The sequence below is a fragment of the Alosa sapidissima genome, chromosome 15, assembly GCF_018492685.1.
Source record: "Alosa sapidissima isolate fAloSap1 chromosome 15, fAloSap1.pri, whole genome shotgun sequence".
NCBI classification, from domain to species: Eukaryota; Metazoa; Chordata; class Actinopteri; order Clupeiformes; family Clupeidae; genus Alosa; species Alosa sapidissima.
Window position 1 is genome coordinate 35,364,678 of NC_055971.1, and position 18,075 is coordinate 35,382,752.

The window sequence follows — 18,075 nt, forward strand, 5'->3', positions numbered from 1 at the left end:
GAATCCCAGGACATAACGCACTGGACCTTATAATAGGCTCTAGATATAATTCCAAAGGGGGCAGATAGGGGCCTACTGCACTTAACACTTAAAAAGATGACTGAAAAACGAAGCTTCCCGAAATTTGAAATTGCGATCAGTGACTGGCATCAGGTGAACGAAGCTTTTCGAAGTTGAACAGGCTATTAAAAACTATTTGCGCACCTCAATGTCACACGAAAGACTGGGCTCTCCCTTCTATGAATTGAAAAAGACGTTATGCTACCTGCAAACTGGCCAAAAGGAAGGAGTCGTAGCATGCAAGCTCCCAAATTGACCCAGTAGCCTACAGAAGGCATCAATAGCCTAAATTGTTGGGACTGGGGAGGGTCATGCGTTTTTTCTCAATCACTTTGGAGGGTCATAGAAAAATTTCTTGCTGGCGAGGGAGGGTCACGTCTTTTTTGACTAACGCTCCCAAAACTCCTCCGGTAGCCCCTTAAATAAATAATGAACAGTCCCTAATTGATTATAGCCTGTAGGCCTACACCAGCAATTGTTGAACATTTACCTGTACAGGACAGTAGCCCAGCCTAACAAGCAGATGTTGCAAAAGACATCAAAAGACGCAATTAATCAGAAATAAATAATGTAATCTGCATCGCTTTATTGAACAAACTGCAAGCAACAAGAGGGTTGAGTTCGCTGTGAGGCCAAACCCAAGAGCAGAGCCTATCTGTTAAGGCACTCGATAGGCTATAACGAGCTGTGTGCGCCTGGAAAGACAATAGAAGATGCTTTCTGAATAGCACAGCGAAGACGGCTCTGGTCATCCCATACCCTCCCCCCACTTCCTGTAGCCTACCATTATGACTTTGCCGTTTTGGGACATTAAGCTTTTTCACGTTAAGCCCCCCTCCCCCACCCCCTTCTTTCACAAGCAGTGGGGGAGCGCGGGGCACAAAGTAACACTTTTTGGTAGACAAAGGAGGGTTCTCCGTGCTTCTGTCGTTTGGCCACAATCCGTTGCAACCAGGCCAGGACAGATATTTTAGAGCAGGGGTGTCAAACTCATTTTCATAGAGGGCCACATCATTGAATTTATAGGTTACTGAGGGGCACATAATCGGCGAACATGTGCATGGTGCAACCATGAAATCGGTATTGCAGTATGGCTTATTCAAAATTGCTGTGAAATAATGGTCCTAACCACTTTAAAACAGTGTGGCTGAAATAAAAAAACAAACAGCCTACAACAGTAACATTTTCAAATGCAACTTCTATGCCTACAGTATTAGTTAACAACTGATCAATATGCATTCATGGACTGACATTGATGAGAATAAACTGCAGTCAATAATGTGCATAACAATGTCCATAACACATATCACCACTAAAATTAACTGTGGCTAAGAAAGGTACTGTGTGTGTGTGTGTGTGTGTGTGTGTGTGTGTGTGTGTGTGTGTGTGAGTGTGTGAGAGAGAGCTATGGTACGTACACCCACCCACCCCCGCAAAAACAAATTCACGCGTGTAGGCCCTACAATATTTGTCCGTTTCCCGGTTTTAGGTCCGTGCATTGCAAAAAAAGTAGCCTACATAGCATAACAATATCCACATGCAATAATACAACAACAACGTCTACGATGACCTATTTATTTGGACAAATTGATACAGCCCTATAGCTAAAGTTACCTTTAGTTTTGTTCTAGCGTACGGTGACGTCTGGCTTTAAACAGCTGTAATCTAACGTTCTGACAAGCACACCAATTGCCTACCTTGTTCTTGCCCATCTGGAATAACTCCTCTAGCTTTGCTGCCTCCATCCTTTCTGTTTTCGTTGTTTAAACTTGTGATATCCATAAAACTAGTGAATTAGCCCAACATTGTGTGCTGATAACCATATATAGATAGCCGAGTAAAAGAAAACAACAAGTAGCCTATGTGCCTGCGTGCGTATTCTGTCTCCTGCTCAAACAAAATGTGTGCGCGTTCATTTATTGATTGATTTATTGATTGATTGATTGATTTATTGATAACGTGTTTACTATCTTTACGCGACAGAAAATTGTAAATAGCCTGATGGCATGCAGCTAATGGGATACTGTGCATAGTTGGGAAGGTATGGTGAGCCAATTTGGTGTGATACACATTACACACACACAAGGGACGTTTTCTCTCGTTGTTGAGGGACTGACGTGCGGGCCGTTCAAAATCATCGTATGTTTGACATCCCTGTTTTAGAGAGAAGGAGAGACGCCGGTGCAGCTCAGATGTCTTCTTAATTTTCTTTATTCTTCAGTAAAAGGTGCAGAACATTATTAAACTTTGACTAACGTTTCGATGTGTCGATGTTTTTGACTAACGAACATCGAAACGTTAGTCAAAGTTTAATAATGTTCTGCACCTTTTACTAAAGAGCTGCACTGGCGTCTCTCCTTCTCTCTAACATTTTTTTGTTGCTTTTGGCTAAAATCATTTGAGTTTCACTAGTCACATGTTTTAACAAGCAACACTTGTTATTGAACTAATAACAGACGTGTGTCGAAAATTGACTTTATTTTCCATACGGAGAAATAACAAATAATATGCAGAGTCTAACCAAGGTCAATCTTGCCAAAAAAGCCCTTAAACCTGAAAACACATGAGGCAAAAGTGCAAAACATCACAAAACTAACACGCGCATATTTTTGTATTGCAATCATTGTAGCCTACAGTTGTAACAGCGCGTAACAGTCGTTTTACACCCCGTATGCGCTCATTATAAAGAACGTTTAACGTGTCCCAAAAACAGCTATCAATTAATCACCAAACGTCTTATAAACAAGTATTGCCAGGAGCAACACCTTGCAAAAAATGATAACAATAGGCCTAGGCCTTTATATGGCTCTGCTCCTGCCTAGATTCGAACTCAGAACTGCCTGAAAGTTGCAGACCTGTTCTGGAAATACGTGCATTAACCCACTCGACCGTCAGACAACGCTATCTGCTTCGAGTAGGCCTATTGGGTAGGACTGTATCCTACACTGGTTGCTGTGGCACAGTCTTGAGTGACCGAATTCGTTTTTCTTTGTCATATGCATGCTGTCATTTTGTTAACATTACTGTTAAGGAGATGCTGTAGGCAAAGTCTATATTTCAACCTCGTTAGTGTAGTAAAAAAAATCAGAACTATTCACAAGGTTTCTGGGCAGCATATTTATGTTCTGTTAGCAAGCGAACTTCTCATGACTACCGACAAAGTAGCCTACTGCCAGCTGACGAAGCTCTCATTTTAAAACATTACTGAGAGACAGGCACTGTACAATCAAGAAATCTTGCCACTGAATCCAAAACTATGTTTAACATTATGTACAAAGCTTAGGCTACAGTGGACTAGCATGTTGCAGGGGCTGCTAAAAACACAGAGAAACGCACTGAAAACTCGGCCAATCACAGCCCTTGTTGTCGAATGTGCCGTCTGGTTCGACCGTGGAACGCCACAGCGGACTATGCTGCCCCCAAGCGGCTGCAGTTGTACTTACATTTCACCCAGCTGCGTGAATCACCATGATCGTGAATGAAGTGTCAATTTTTAACTGGGACCCACTGTATGTGTGTGTGTGTGTGTATATATGTGTGTGTGTGTATATGTGTGTGTGTGTATATGTGTGTGTGTGTGTGTGTGTGCGTGCGTGCGTACTTTGGCACAGCCTCCCCCGGTGACAGTGAGGTCACCACGCTGCTTCCTGGTTGTGTGACGTAGAAGAGCTGCTGCTCGTTCCTCTCCGGCTCGATGCGGCACTCGTGCTCATGGCCCCACACCACCAGGTCCAGGAAGTCGTCCAGGAACTGCTCCGGAATGTAGTTAGTAGCACCATGCTTACTCCTGCACACACACACACATCAGGAACTGCTCCGGGATGTAGTTAGTAGCACCATGCTTACTCCTGCACACACACACACACACACATCAGGTGTGTGTGTGTGGTGTGTGCATGCACGTATGTGTGTGTGTGTGCAAGACAAAGAGAGAGCGAGAGAGAGTGTGCGTGAGTGTTGATGAGTGTGTGTGTGTGTGTGTGTGCGTGATGAGGATGAGTGTGTGTGTGTGTGTGTGTTGAGAGTGTGTGTACCTATTCTGGTGGATGACAAACATATTAAACCAGCTTCCCTCCTCCTCACGGGGGCGAAGCATGCACACCTGGTTACCAACGAACATCCTGTAGAGTCTTTCATCAGGGATGGAGCCTGCACACACACACACACACACGCACACACATTTCGGAATACATATTGACGTTTTTGTTTAGGTTATAGAGACAGCTTGCTACTGTTTAGGTTATAGAGACAGCTTGCTACTGAGGAAAAACTAAATGGCTCCAGTGTAGACATGGTTAGGATGGAAAACATATTTTTGTCAACTCCATCAGGTGTCAACTCTGTCGGGTGTCAACTCCGTCAGATTTTACCTCTGACAGTGTTTACGTTTAAGCTGACGGAATTGAAAAGTGCTCCCAAAAACTCTATATGTAATGTATAACAATCACATAAAATAACTAGATTGCATTTCCGGCGGGAATTGCGAAAGTGTGCTTGCCCTGGTCCGGTCAGCAACGTGAGCAGACAGTGGCATACGCTATGCTGAACCTGGCTTGATCCAAGCATTCTAACAGTGCCTTTCAGTGTTGGAGCAGTGGCAATATCTCAAAAGCTCTAGGAGAGGGCTATTCAACTATTGGCTTGCGGGGTGAATGCGGTTCGTTGGCTTTTACCTGTGGCCTGCCTTCGAATTTAGCTTCTATGACTAAGATCAAATCAATAACATAGAACGACAGCAATGATTGGCTGCAAAAATAAATAATGTCACGTGTCTTGTGCCTTTCAAACTGGGCTATCAGGTAACCTACAGAAGAATTGAAATTATGAAATATGACCAAGGCATTAAAATGCCTTGGTCACATTTAGGAGTCTAGCAGGAGGTCCAGTGTCTATGTATTCCTATGGGAGAAATGAACATGTTCACGGAATATGACCAATCCCTTAGCCCTACATTCAGCCATGTAAGTTTTGAACCCATTTTCTAGAAGCCACATGTCTCCCTAACATTCCGACATTGAAACTGTATTTTCCAACGAAACAAATAAAGACAAAAATAGTTTTGTTCGTGATCTGTCACTGTCTCCTCAAAGCTCTGGTGCAAAGTCCCCTGTTCTCAGAGGCTCTAGACTCAGAGATGGTTGATAAACTAACCTAACATATTTTTTGCTAGAACTATAATAAGCTTTATTTGTATAGCACCTTTCATACACAGAATGCAGATCAAAGTGCTTTACATTTGAAGCATGTAACACAATAATAGTCAGTCAGTCATTATCAATCACTTTTCTTCATTGCTGGGGCCGTTTATGATTCTCTCAGCAACATATCAAAAATATAGAAAATGACATGTCATAAGACTGGCAGCCCTAATCCTCTTACCCCCCACAAGCACGCCATATGGCAACTGTGGCAAGGAAAAACTCCCATATTCCAGGAAGAAACCTTGAGCAGAACCTGACTTAATAGGGGGAGCCCAGCTGCTTCTGGCTGGCTGCGCCCTCCAATAGCAGCAGATGTAGAATAATCTGAAAAAGTAGTCTACAGGATAAGATGAGTTAACTAAAAGCTTTCCTGTACAGGTATGTTTTCAGATCTTTTTTAAAAATATTGACTGAACTCGCCTGCTTGATGTACAGAGGCAGGGTGTTCCATAGTTTAGGGGCATAATGGATAAAAGCAGCTTCTCCACTTTGTTTGTGGAGCACTTTGGGTACGATTAAAAGATTAGAATTAGATGATCTAAGTTTCCTTTGTGGTTGATAAGATATTAAAATCTCAGAGATATATGAAGGTGCTATGCCATTCAGAGCTTTGTAAGTAATTAACATAACCTTAAAATCAATTCTATAGGAAATAGGGAGCCAGTGCAGTTCAGCCAACACGGGGGTGATGTGTTCTCTCTTCTTAGTCTTAGTTAAAAGTCTAGCCGCAGAGTTCTGTATGAGTGCCAATTTCTTTAGATGTTTTTTGGGAAGACCAGTGAAAAGTGCATTGCAGTAGTCTAACCTGCTAGTGATAAAGGCGTGAATTAGTTTTTCTGCATCTTGTTGAGTTAGAAAGGGCCGCACTTTGGCAATGTTTCTCAAGTGGAAATAGGCTGTCTGAGTAACTTTACTGATATGGGGCTTAAAACTTAACTCTGCATCTAAGATGACACCGAGGCTTGTTACTTTTGGTTTGACCTGGTGCGCCAAGTTCCCCAGATTACTAAGAACAATATCTCGCTTTAGTTTTGGTCCAACCAAAAGTACCTCTGTTTTGTCATCATTTAGTTTCAAAAATGTTTTGCTCATCCACTGATTAATGGAGGTTAGGCATGCAGTGAGGGAGCAAAGGCCATCTGGGTTAGTTGGCTCCACAGAAATATACAATTGGGTATCATCTGCGTAGCTGTGGAAGTTTACATTATGCTGACTTAAGACGTTTCCCAGTGGAAGCATATATAGGGAAAATAGCAGGGGACCAAGGCAGCTCCCCTGGGCCACACCAAAAGGCAAGTCATATTTTTCAGATACAGTACATGATCTCCTAGACTGATATAAAAATCTCTGCCAGTAATGTAAGTTTGAAACCAGTTTAGAGCATTATCAGAGAGACCCACCCACTTCGCAAGGCGGTGAATTAGGATGCTATGATCAATGGTGTCAAATGCTGCACTCAAATCCAGAAGAATAAGGATTGAGACTTTGTTTGAGTCAGTAGCCAGTCTGAGATCATTGACTATTTTTACTAGAGCCGTTTCTGTGCTGTGATTTGATCTAAAACCTGATTGGAATTTTTCAAGGATACTGTTTTCGTTGAGGAAGATATTTAACTGATTACAAACAACTTTTTCAAGTACTTTGCTCAGGAACGGTAGATTTGATATAGGCCTGTAGTTGCTCAGATTGGTATGGTCAAGATTTTACTTTTTAAGTAAAGGTTTCACAACAGCGGTTTTAAAAGCAGTTGGAAATATACCTGTTTCTAATGAGGTATTTATTACCTTGAGAATAAAGGGAGCTAAGCTATCATATACTTTTTTGAGGAATCTAGTAGGGATTGGATCTAAAACACATGTTGAGGAGCCGGTTTGAGTTATAATTTTACCAAGCTCAGATTGAGTAATAGTGCTAAAGGACCTTAATTTTGGGGGGCTGTTTTTGGGTGTACTATCAAACATATTACTTGTGTTACCAATAGCCTCCCTTATAGAAATGACTTTGTTTTTGAAGAAGTCTGCAAATTCTTCGCATCTTAGAGAGGATGCCTGACTGAGTGTATCAAAAGGTGTTTGATGCAATAGCCTATCAATGGTCAACAACACCCTAGAGTTTCCACTGTTTTCAGCAATTACCTTAGAGAAGTGGTTCCTTCTCTCATTCCAAATAGCTCTATTATAATTTGCTATTTTTTCTTTTAGAATGGCACGGTGAACCTGTAACTTAGTTTTTCTCCATGTTCTCTCAGCTTTTCTACATGATCTTTTTAGATCATGGATATTTTCGTTCATCCAAGGTGTCAGTTTGCTACAGGGCCTTTTTTTAGTCTTTAAGGGTGCCACTTGTGTCAAGCAGAGCGCCTAATTCACGATTGAGAGCCTCTACCATTTGATCAATGGGATGATGTAAAATATCTAAATTAATGGAGTCTATAAGAGCTATGAACTGCTGTTCTGCTCAAATGTCCAAGAGTCGCGATTTGATTGCAATTTCGGGATGAATTTTTGGAGTATGTAGTACTACATTAAAATATACACAATAATGACATATTTATATCATTTACTGATAAGTCTGTGACTTCTATCCCTCTAGAAATGACTAGATCGAGGGTGTTGCCAAGGTTGTGGGTGGGTCCTGTAACATGCTGCTTTAGCTCTAAACTGTCCAACACATTAAAAAACTTACTGGATTAGGATCAGTTGTCTTATTGACATGAATATTAAAGTCGCCATTTACAATTATCCGATCACAGCTAGTGATGATGAGCGACATAAGTTCAGAAAACTGGTCGAGAAAGCCAGTCCATAGTTTAGGAGGGCGGTATAAGGTTAATAGAAGTACAGCTGGGTCAGCCTTCAGAGTGAGGGCAATATACTCAAAGGAAGCGAATTCGCCAAAGTTGACTCTAGTGCAACTATATTTGTTTGAGAGAATGGAGGCAATTCCACCACCTCGTTTGCCTTGTCTAATTGAGTGGAAGAAATTATAATTTGGGGGACAAGTTTCAACAAGAACAGCTTCGCTGTCTGAAGTCTGCCAGGTTTCAACAAGAAACAGAAAATCCAATTTTTTTTCACTAATAAAATCATTGATTGCAAAGGTTTTGGTAGTAAGTGCACCTATATTTAGTAAACCCATGTTAGCTGAAAATGCCTCTGGCTTTTGAGGAATATGCTGAGGTATGGAAAGAATATTTGTTAGGTTTCTAGTTTTAAATTTGTCTTTTCTTTTTACTATATGTTGGGTAGAAATCAACGTTGGAATAGAACTATAAGCATAAGTCATGCTATTGCATGAAGCAGCTTGATCTATGGTAGTAGTATTGTATGTTACCCTGCAGAAAACATTCTCAGACCCATCCACATGTATAATGCCATTCGAATCAATACCTGGGGGGCGTGAATCTGTAATATTTTCTACAGAATGTCAATGCCTCAGTGTAGACGCTATGTTGTCAGAGAGTAGTCTGGCTCCATGTTGGTTTGGGTGGAGACCATCACGCTTCAGCATACTGGGCCTCTCCCAGAACAAGCCCCAGTTGTTGACATAGGGGATGCTTAGGGAAGCGCAGTAGCGTTTGAGCCAGGTGTGGAGATCGAACAGTCTGGACCATCTCTCAGCACCTTTTCTGTAGGTAGGGAGAGGCTCAGAGATGACAAAGCGTTTTTCTGTGCCCATCAGGGTGGTGATGAGAGTTTTGTAGTTTTCCTGCAGTGCTACTGACTGCTTATCTCTGATGTCGTTTGTGCCCACGTGTACGATGATGTTGTTGACCTTGGTGTGGCAGGTCAGGATGCTTGGGACTAGTAGACTACCACAAAGTTGCTGAACATATGTTATTTCAGGTTTGTTTGCAACAATATATAAGTTTAACCAAAGTTCTTAGCTGCTAGCTAGCTAGCGAACATTCCCATTCACTTTCTGTTTACTGTGCTAACGTTAGCTAGCTAGCTAGCTAGCTCGGTTAACGGGGCAAAATGAAATTATTCATTCCGTGTCCGAAAGAGTGTTTCATTGGCATCACACGCAAACAATGACTGTAAAACAGTATACAAAATTATATGTATATGTTATTATTGCTTATTCAGAGAAAAGGTTATGTTTTGACACGCCTATTTAGGAGTCCGGAACTAGTGCCATTTCGTTCCATTGGTGAATCGTCTTATGATTCATCTTAGTTAACTATAGAATCTTTGGCTAAGATCTTTGGTTGCTATGAAGGCCAGTCGTTCTAAATGGATAGTTGCTATGGCCAAAGGCCAGTTCTATCTCTGCCGTTGTCAAGCGGGCATATCCTAGAATTCTGATTAAGTTATTTTATTTGAAACATCTCTATTTTACTTAGCCTACTTCCATACAGCGAGTCCCATTAAGAAGTAGCCACTTAATTCGCGCTTACCGTGATTCACGCAGCAACATTATTAAATTAATCTGTCACCATATGCCTACGTTTACAAAGAGGAGAACATTTTAATGTTCACAATGAACGTTACATTTAATGTACATGTTGACAATGAGTAGGCTAGTTTTGGTTGTTGTTGGTGGTGTTACTGCATCCCTTAGTTATGCCTACAATGCAACATTGTTCCCTCGCGATTGGAAGCTCCTGTAGACATATTTCAAAACATTGCGACGTGAAATGCCACCACAAAAAACTGTTTGTGAATCGGTCTTAGTGAGTTAGGAGTCCTCGCGACTTCTTTTAAGCTGTCACAGACTCAGGTGCTACTTTTAGGGCTAAAATTCTTCCTGAATTACTCTTAAAAAAAAAAAATAGGAGTCCTAAAGTTACGAGTGACGAAGTTACGAGTACAAGCATCTCATATCAAATGACCATGGCATTACGCTAAGCAACATCTCTTTCCTATGACATAGCTAGCTAACTTCTAAGAAGTTCTTCTAAGAAATGAATGATGTTAAATCTCCGCTTAGCATTCTAATAACAGAAGGGGCACATTTATGTGGACCACTACAACATGACTCATTATGTCTGTAACTCTATAAAACACTTACTTTCATAAAGGACGCACACCATCCAGCACATACACATGGAAACCGATATTTTAGGTACTTGGCCACGAACTCACAACGTGTCTCTCTGAAGCTCTGTTCTAGAATCTTTGCTCTGAAGGCCGTTCCCAGCGTTGCTAGGTAACATCAAATAAACGAAATGAGAGTCTTCCAGGTATTAAAAGTGTACGTGTGATTACGAATGGATGTGTGTGGTTTGCAATTAGAATAAACAAGAAATAACATTTCCAATAATTTCCCATGATAAATTACATAATATTTGTACCTTCCTTACTTGTGAAGCTCACACTAATTCCCGCATTTAGTGAAATGTAATACAACGTTGCCACCTAGCGTTCAGATGTAGGCTATTTAACATTAACGTGACATTTCCTGCTTATTCTTTTGTCAACTCCATGCTTTTAGGAAACAATCTTTTTATTATAGTTCCCTCTTCAATGAGCGATTAACAGCTTGTTTTTGTAACAGAGATAGCTGTTTATTGTCCCTAGGTTTACAGAAACACCTATTCATATTAATACATATGGAGTGCTGCTGACCACTGTTCATTACATGGCCCAGAATGCCTTGCATGTCTTTACAACAAAACAACACAGTAAAACCTAAATGCCCGTAAACATATGCATTTACATACTTGTAACATTTTTAATAATACTCTCCCATCATGATATTTAACAATGAACATTTTTATTTGAATACTGTCAATGTGAAAATAACTGTACTACGTCAGCAATAAATAGCTAATGTTCTCCTTACCATTTCAGTTCGTAAGTCCATACTATCCCTGGCTGAGCAAGGATTTCATGATTGGGCAAGGCTGCCCAGAGACATTGTGGCTGCCCAGGGACATTGTGCATACTTGGAAGGCATTGTGGTAGTAGTGCAACTGCAAATGTGAAAGGTGATAGTTACCAAATACGGGTGGGTGGTTTGCCAAATGCTGGAAACTTTTGGAATGTTTTCTTTTTTTTTTTAGCTTATGCACCCTCACATTGGAGTCCCGAGTTCAAATACAAAATTTGGTATTGATATGTGACAGTGTTCCTGAGATATGGACGACTTCCTGTTTCGGAGCTTCGCCGCCGATTTCGTTTGGCTGTGACGGGCAAACGCTTTCGAAAAATCCTTCTGGTAACTTTTGTGAGGCTTGGTCCAAGGATAATGTACGTCAAGTTTCGTGGCGTTCAGACCAAATTTGTGACCTGTGAAAATTTTGTTTCGTTTTCTGTTCAATCCAATATGGCGGTCATCTTCGCGAGCAACTTACACCGGTGCTGACCGGACGTTTTAAAGTTGGAACGGTGTCTCTGTCTCAGGCGCTAGAGCTGTCCCTAGGCGCTAGAGCTGACAAAAAATTAGGGAGACGGGAAAAATAATAATAAAACTTAAGAAGAACAATAAGTGTGCTGCTTTGCAAGCACACTTAATTATAAGCTAATGAAGTTAGAAGAGGCCATGGGACAAGTGTCAGCCAATAAAATGAAAGCTCATTCATTCATCTAGTTGGTGACTCACCAATGCCGTAGAGGGCGATGTGGGTGGAGCCTTTCTGCAGCAGGATTGGGCTGATCGGACACACACACACACACACACACACTCAACACACACACACACACGCACGCAGACTCACCAATGCCGTAGAGGGCGATGTGTGTGGAGCCTTTCTGCAGCAGGATTGGGCTGATCTCCACCTTCTCCACCGACTGACTCCGCCCAAAATGGTTAACCAACCCGGCAACGCTCAAGACATCGAGAGCACATAGGCCGTCCGCCTACACACACACACACACACACACCTTTCAATCTATCATGTTGGTGTAGCAACTAGGTGTTAATATGAAGCTGTGTGTGTGTGTGTGTGTGTGGGGGGGGGGGGGGGGGGTATTGGTGTAGTATACAAGGTGACGCTGTGATACTGACATTTTAGATGCCTGATTAGGAGACTGCCAGTTGTTCACAGAATCCCACAGACCCCGTTTCACCCCTACACACCCTCCTACACCCCGTTTCACCCCTACACACCCTCCAACCCCCCTACACACCCTCCAACCCCCCCTACACACCCCTACACACCCTCCAACCCCCCTATACACCCTCCAACCCCCCGTTTCACCCCTACACACCCTCCAACCCCCTCCTACACACCCTCCTACACACCCCTACACACCCCCCTATACACCCCCCTACACACCCTCCAACCCCCCTATACACACCCTCCAACCCCCCTATACACCCCTACACACCCCTACACACCCTCCAACCCCCCGTTTCACCCCTACACACCCTCCAACCCCCTCCTACACACCCTCCAACCCCCCTATACACCCCTACACCCCCCTACACCCTCCTACACACCCCCCTACACACCTACACACCCTCCTACACCCCTACACCCCCCTACACACCCTCCAACCCCCCTACACACCCCTACACACCCTCCAACCCCCCTATACACCCCTACACACCCTCCTACACCCCCCTACACACCCTCCAACCCCCCTATACACTCCTACACACCCTCCTACACCCCCCTACACACCCTCCAACCCCCCTACACACCCCTACACACCCTCCAACCCCCCTATACACCCCTACACACCCTCCTACACCCCCCTACACACCCTCCAACCCCCCTATACACTCCTACACACCCTCCTACACCCCCCTACACACCCTCCAACCCCCCTATACACCCCTACACACCCTCCTACACCCCCCTACACACCCTCCAACCCCCCTATACACCCCTACACCCCCCTACACCCTCCTACACACCCCCCTACACACCTACACACCCTCCTACACCCCTACACCCCCCTACACACCCTCCAACCCCCCTACACACCCCTACACACCCTCCAACCCCCCTATACACCCCTACACACCCTCCTACACCCCCCTACACACCCTCCAACCCCCCTATACACTCCTACACACCCTCCTACACCCCCCTACACACCCTCCAACCCCCCTACACACCCCTACACACCCTCCAACCCCCCTATACACCCCTACACACCCTCCTACACCCCCCTACACACCCTCCAACCCCCCTATACACTCCTACACACCCTCCTACACCCCCCTACACACCCTCCAACCCCCCTATACACCCCTACACACCCTCCTACACCCCCCTACACACCCTCCAACCCCCCTATACACCCTCCTACACCCTCCTACACACCCTCCTACACCCTCCTACACACCCTCCAACCCCCTCCTACACACCCTCCTACACCCTCCTACACACCCTCCTACACCCCCCTACACCCCCCTACACACCCTCCAACCCCCCTACACACCCTCCAACCCCCCTATACACCCCTACACACCCTCCTACACCCCTATACACCCCTACACACCCTCCTACACCCCCCTACACACCCTCCTACACACCCTCCAACCCCCCTATACACCCCTACACACCCTCCAACCCCCTCCTACACACCCTCCAACCCCCTCCTACACACCCTCCTACACCCCCCTACACACCCTCCTACACACCCTCCTACACCCCCCTACACACCCTCCTACACACCCTCCTACACCCCTATACACCCCTACACACCCTCCAACCCTAGCCCTGCACACCCTCCAACCCCCCTACACCCCCCTACACACCCTCCTACACCCCTCTACACCCCTACACACCCTCCAACCCCCTCCTACACACCCTCCTACACCCCCCTACACCCCCCTACACACCCTCCTACACCCCTATACACCCCTACACCCCTACACACCCTCCAACCCCCCTATACACCCCTACACACCCTCCAACCCCCCTATACACCCTCCTACACCCCCCTACACACCCTCCAACCCCCCTATACACCCCTACACACCCTCCAACCCCCCTATACACCCCTACACACCCTCCAACCCTAGCCCTGCACACCCCCCTACACCCCTACACACCCTCCAACCCTAGCCCTGCACACCCCCCTACACCCCTCTACACACCCTCCTACACCCCTATACACCCCTACACACCCTCCAACCCCCTCCTACACACCCTCCTACACCCCCCTACACACCCTCCTACACCCCTATACACCCTCCAACCCTAGCCCTGCACACCCCCCTACACCCCTACACCCCCCTACACACCCCCCTACACCCCTATACCCCCCTACACACCCTCCTACACCCCTATACACCCCTACACACCCTCCAACCCTAGCCCTGCACACCCCCCTACACCCCTATACACCCCCCTACACACCCTCCTACACCCCCCTACACACCCTCCAACCCTAGCCCTGCACACCCCCCTACACCCCTATACACCCTCCTACACCCCCCTACACACCCTCCTACACCCCCCTACACACCCTCCTTCACCCCTGCACACCCTCCAACCCTAGCCCTACACACCCCCCTACACCCCTATACCCCCCTACACACCCCCCTACACCCCTATACACCCCCCCCTACACCCCTACACACCCTCCAACCCTAGCCCTGCACACCCCCCTACACCCCTATACACCCTTACACCCCCCTACACACCCTCCTACACCCCTACACCCCTATACACCCTTACACCCCCCTACACACCCCCCTACACCCCTACACCCCCCTACACACCCTCCTACACCCCTATACACCCTTACACCCCCCTACACACCCTCCTACACCCCTACACACCCTCCTACACCCCTACACCCTCCTACACCCCTACACACCCCTATACACCCCCCTACACACCCCCCTTCACCCCTACACCCCCTCCTACACCCCTACACCCTCCTTCACCCCTACACCCCCCTTCACCCCTACACCCCCCTACACACCCTCCTACACCCCTACACCCCTACACACCCCCCTACACACCCTCCTACACCCCTACACACCCTCCTACACCCCTACACACCCTCCTACCCTAGCCCTACACACCCCCCTACACCCCTATACACCCCCCCCTACACCCCTACACACCCTCCAACCCTAGCCCTGCACACCCCCTACACCCCCCTACACACCCTCCTACACCCCTACACACCCTCCTACACCCCTACACACCCTCCTACCCTAGCCCTACACACCCCCCTACACCCCTATACACCCCCCCCTACACCCCTACACACCCTCCAACCCTAGCCCTGCACACCCCCCTACACCCCTATACACCCCTACACCCCCCTACACACCCTCCTACACCCCTACACACCCCTATACACCCCCCTACACACCCCCCTACACCCCTATACACCCTTACACCCCCCCTACACACCCTCCTACACCCCTACACCCCCCTACACCCTCCTTCACCCCTACACACCCCCCTTCACCCCTACACCCCCCTACACACCTACACCCCTACACACCCTCCTACACCCCTACACACCCCCCTACACCCCTATACACCCCTACACCCCCCTACACACCCTCCTACACTCCTATACACGCCTACACACCCTCCTACACACCCTCTCACACTACACATTTCTCAGGAGCAGAGGCATGTAGAAATAAACGGTTTGTACCCACCGAGAGCTTAAAGTCTCACCTTTCAAACGAGCCATAGTATGTGTGAGGTTGCTATGGGAATGAGGCTGTTGTACACTATAGTTCTTGCACCACTGTCCAATGACTGCATTTGGACAGGGTATTGATTTGAACTTACTGATTACATTTTCAACACTAACACTGATCTGAAACACACACACACACACACACACACACACACACACACACACACACGCGCGAGTAGCAAGCTTACCCCTGTAGGGTCGTCATGGTTTCCATGTACACTGAAGACGGGTATGGAGATGTTAAGATTCTCATCCTGGTAATTCACCCAGGGGAACCTGTGCACACACACACACACACACACACACGTTAATACATACCTAACATGCACTCTATATTAGATACACACACTCACACAACAACACTCATAACGACACATACACTCACTTCTAACACAAACACACATGCACATGTTAATATACCTAACATACATAGGCGTGTGTGTGTGTGTGTGTGTGTGTGTGTGTGTATGGGTGCATGTGTGTAGATGTCCTCTGTAATCTGATTGGTCTAAGTGTGTGTGTGTGTGTGTGTGTGTGTATGAGAGCATGTGTGTAGATGTCCTCTGTAATCTGATGGTCTAGGGCCTATTGATCTCTACACACACTCTGGATAATCTAATTGGTCTAGGCGTGTGTGTGTGTGTATGAGAGCATGTGTGTAGATGTCCTCTGTAATCTAATTGATCTAGGCGTGTGTGTGTGTGTGTGTGTATGAGCGCATGTGTGTAGATGTCCTCTGTAATCTGATTGGTCTAGGGCCTATTGATCTCTACACACACTCTGGATAATCTAATTGGTCTAGGTGTGTGTGTGTGTGTGTGTGTGTGTGTGTGTGTATGAGAGCATGTGTGTAGATGTCCTCTGTAATCTGATTGGTCTAGGGCCTATTGATCTCTACACACACTCTGGATAATCTGATTGGTCTAGGTGTGTGTGTGTCTGTGTATGAGAGCATGTGTGTAGATGTCCTCTGTAATCTGATTGGTCTAGGGCCTATTGATCTCTACACACACTCTGTAATCTGATTGGTCTAGGCGTGTGTGTGTATGAGAGCATGTGTGTAGATGTCCTCTGTAATCTGATTGGTCTAGGGCCTATAGATCTGTAATCTGATTGGTCTAGGGCAGAGATGGGCAACTGGCGGCCCTCCTCCTCACTCAGTGTGGCCCACGGATCAATTTTGAAATGTTTGTTTCACGTGGTTTGAAATGTCATTAAAATGTTCGTTTCACGTGTTTTGAAATGTCATTAAAATGTTTGTTTCACGTGGTTTTGAAATGTCATTAAAATGTTTGTTTCACATGGTTTTTACCACATCTGAATCTGAACAGGATCCTTATTGTAATGATACGGTCCACCGATAGGGGCGCTTCCTATATAAAACATTATTATATATATATATATATATATATATATATATATATATATATATATATTATAAAACATCCAGCGGAGTCGAGCTTTCTTCACTAGTGAGAGAGGAAGAGACACGGTTTAAAGAAAACTGGGAAAGGTTCATACAAGGTGGGAAACAGCTGATCTTATCACAGAATTCAAAGTCAACTTGTGTGTTTAGTAGGCTATGCTTAGAAACGAAACCAGCCGTGAACTTAAGTCAACACTACAACACCATGCACCACGAAGATGATTGGTCATGGAAATTCAGGATTTTTCTCAGGGAAAAGATTTGACTTAGAGTGGGAACCCTGGTAAAGATACACTAACAACAGAGCCTTTTTACAAGAGCTATTACCCATTACAGTGGGAAAAAGGTTTATTGTGAATGTGTAATATTTTTTAGTTTATTTCAAGTTCATTGGTGAATAGAAGCAATATTAAAAATATTCAATTAATGCATGTTTAATAAACCGTGCAGACATAGGCTAGGCCTACTGTATATATTTTTAATACTCCTGATTCCTGATATCCCAGTGGTGGACGTGTACAGTCACATCTAGCCCTCTGACAGCGACAAGAACATTTTGTGGCCCTCTCTATCATCAAAGTTGCCCATCCCTGATCTAGGGGGTATTCCAAGTACATAGATAGATAGATACTTTATTGATACTTTATTGATTTATTGATATTGATGTGTATAGTATTGTGGGTAATGTAGTGCTTGTGTATAGTATTTTGGGTAATGTGGTGCTTGTGTATAGTAAGTGCTTGTGTATAGTATTGTGGGTAATGTAGTGCTTGTGTATAGTATTGTGGGTAATGTAGTGCTTGTGTATAGTATTGTG

At 45.3% G+C, this 18,075-nt stretch overlaps 1 protein-coding gene across 7 annotated transcripts in view; it reads right to left on the reverse strand.

The window, feature by feature from the left end:
* mre11a (MRE11 homolog A, double strand break repair nuclease) overlaps positions 1-18,075 on the reverse strand; it is a 66,792-nt gene that overhangs the window by 46,048 nt on the left and 2,669 nt on the right. For all 7 annotated transcript variants that reach the window (XR_006022885.1, XM_042063502.1, XM_042063503.1 and 4 more), the window contains 4 exons: positions 16,021-16,108; positions 11,923-12,064; positions 4,095-4,209; positions 3,662-3,847 (listed from right to left, as the gene is read on the reverse strand). Coding sequence is in view for 6 of the 7 variants with exons in the window: in XM_042063502.1 (XP_041919436.1) it covers positions 3,662-3,847; positions 4,095-4,209; positions 11,923-12,064; positions 16,021-16,108 (531 nt within the window). In the remaining variant the exon portion in view is untranslated. The remainder of the gene's footprint in view (positions 1-3,661; positions 3,848-4,094; positions 4,210-11,922; positions 12,065-16,020; positions 16,109-18,075) is intronic.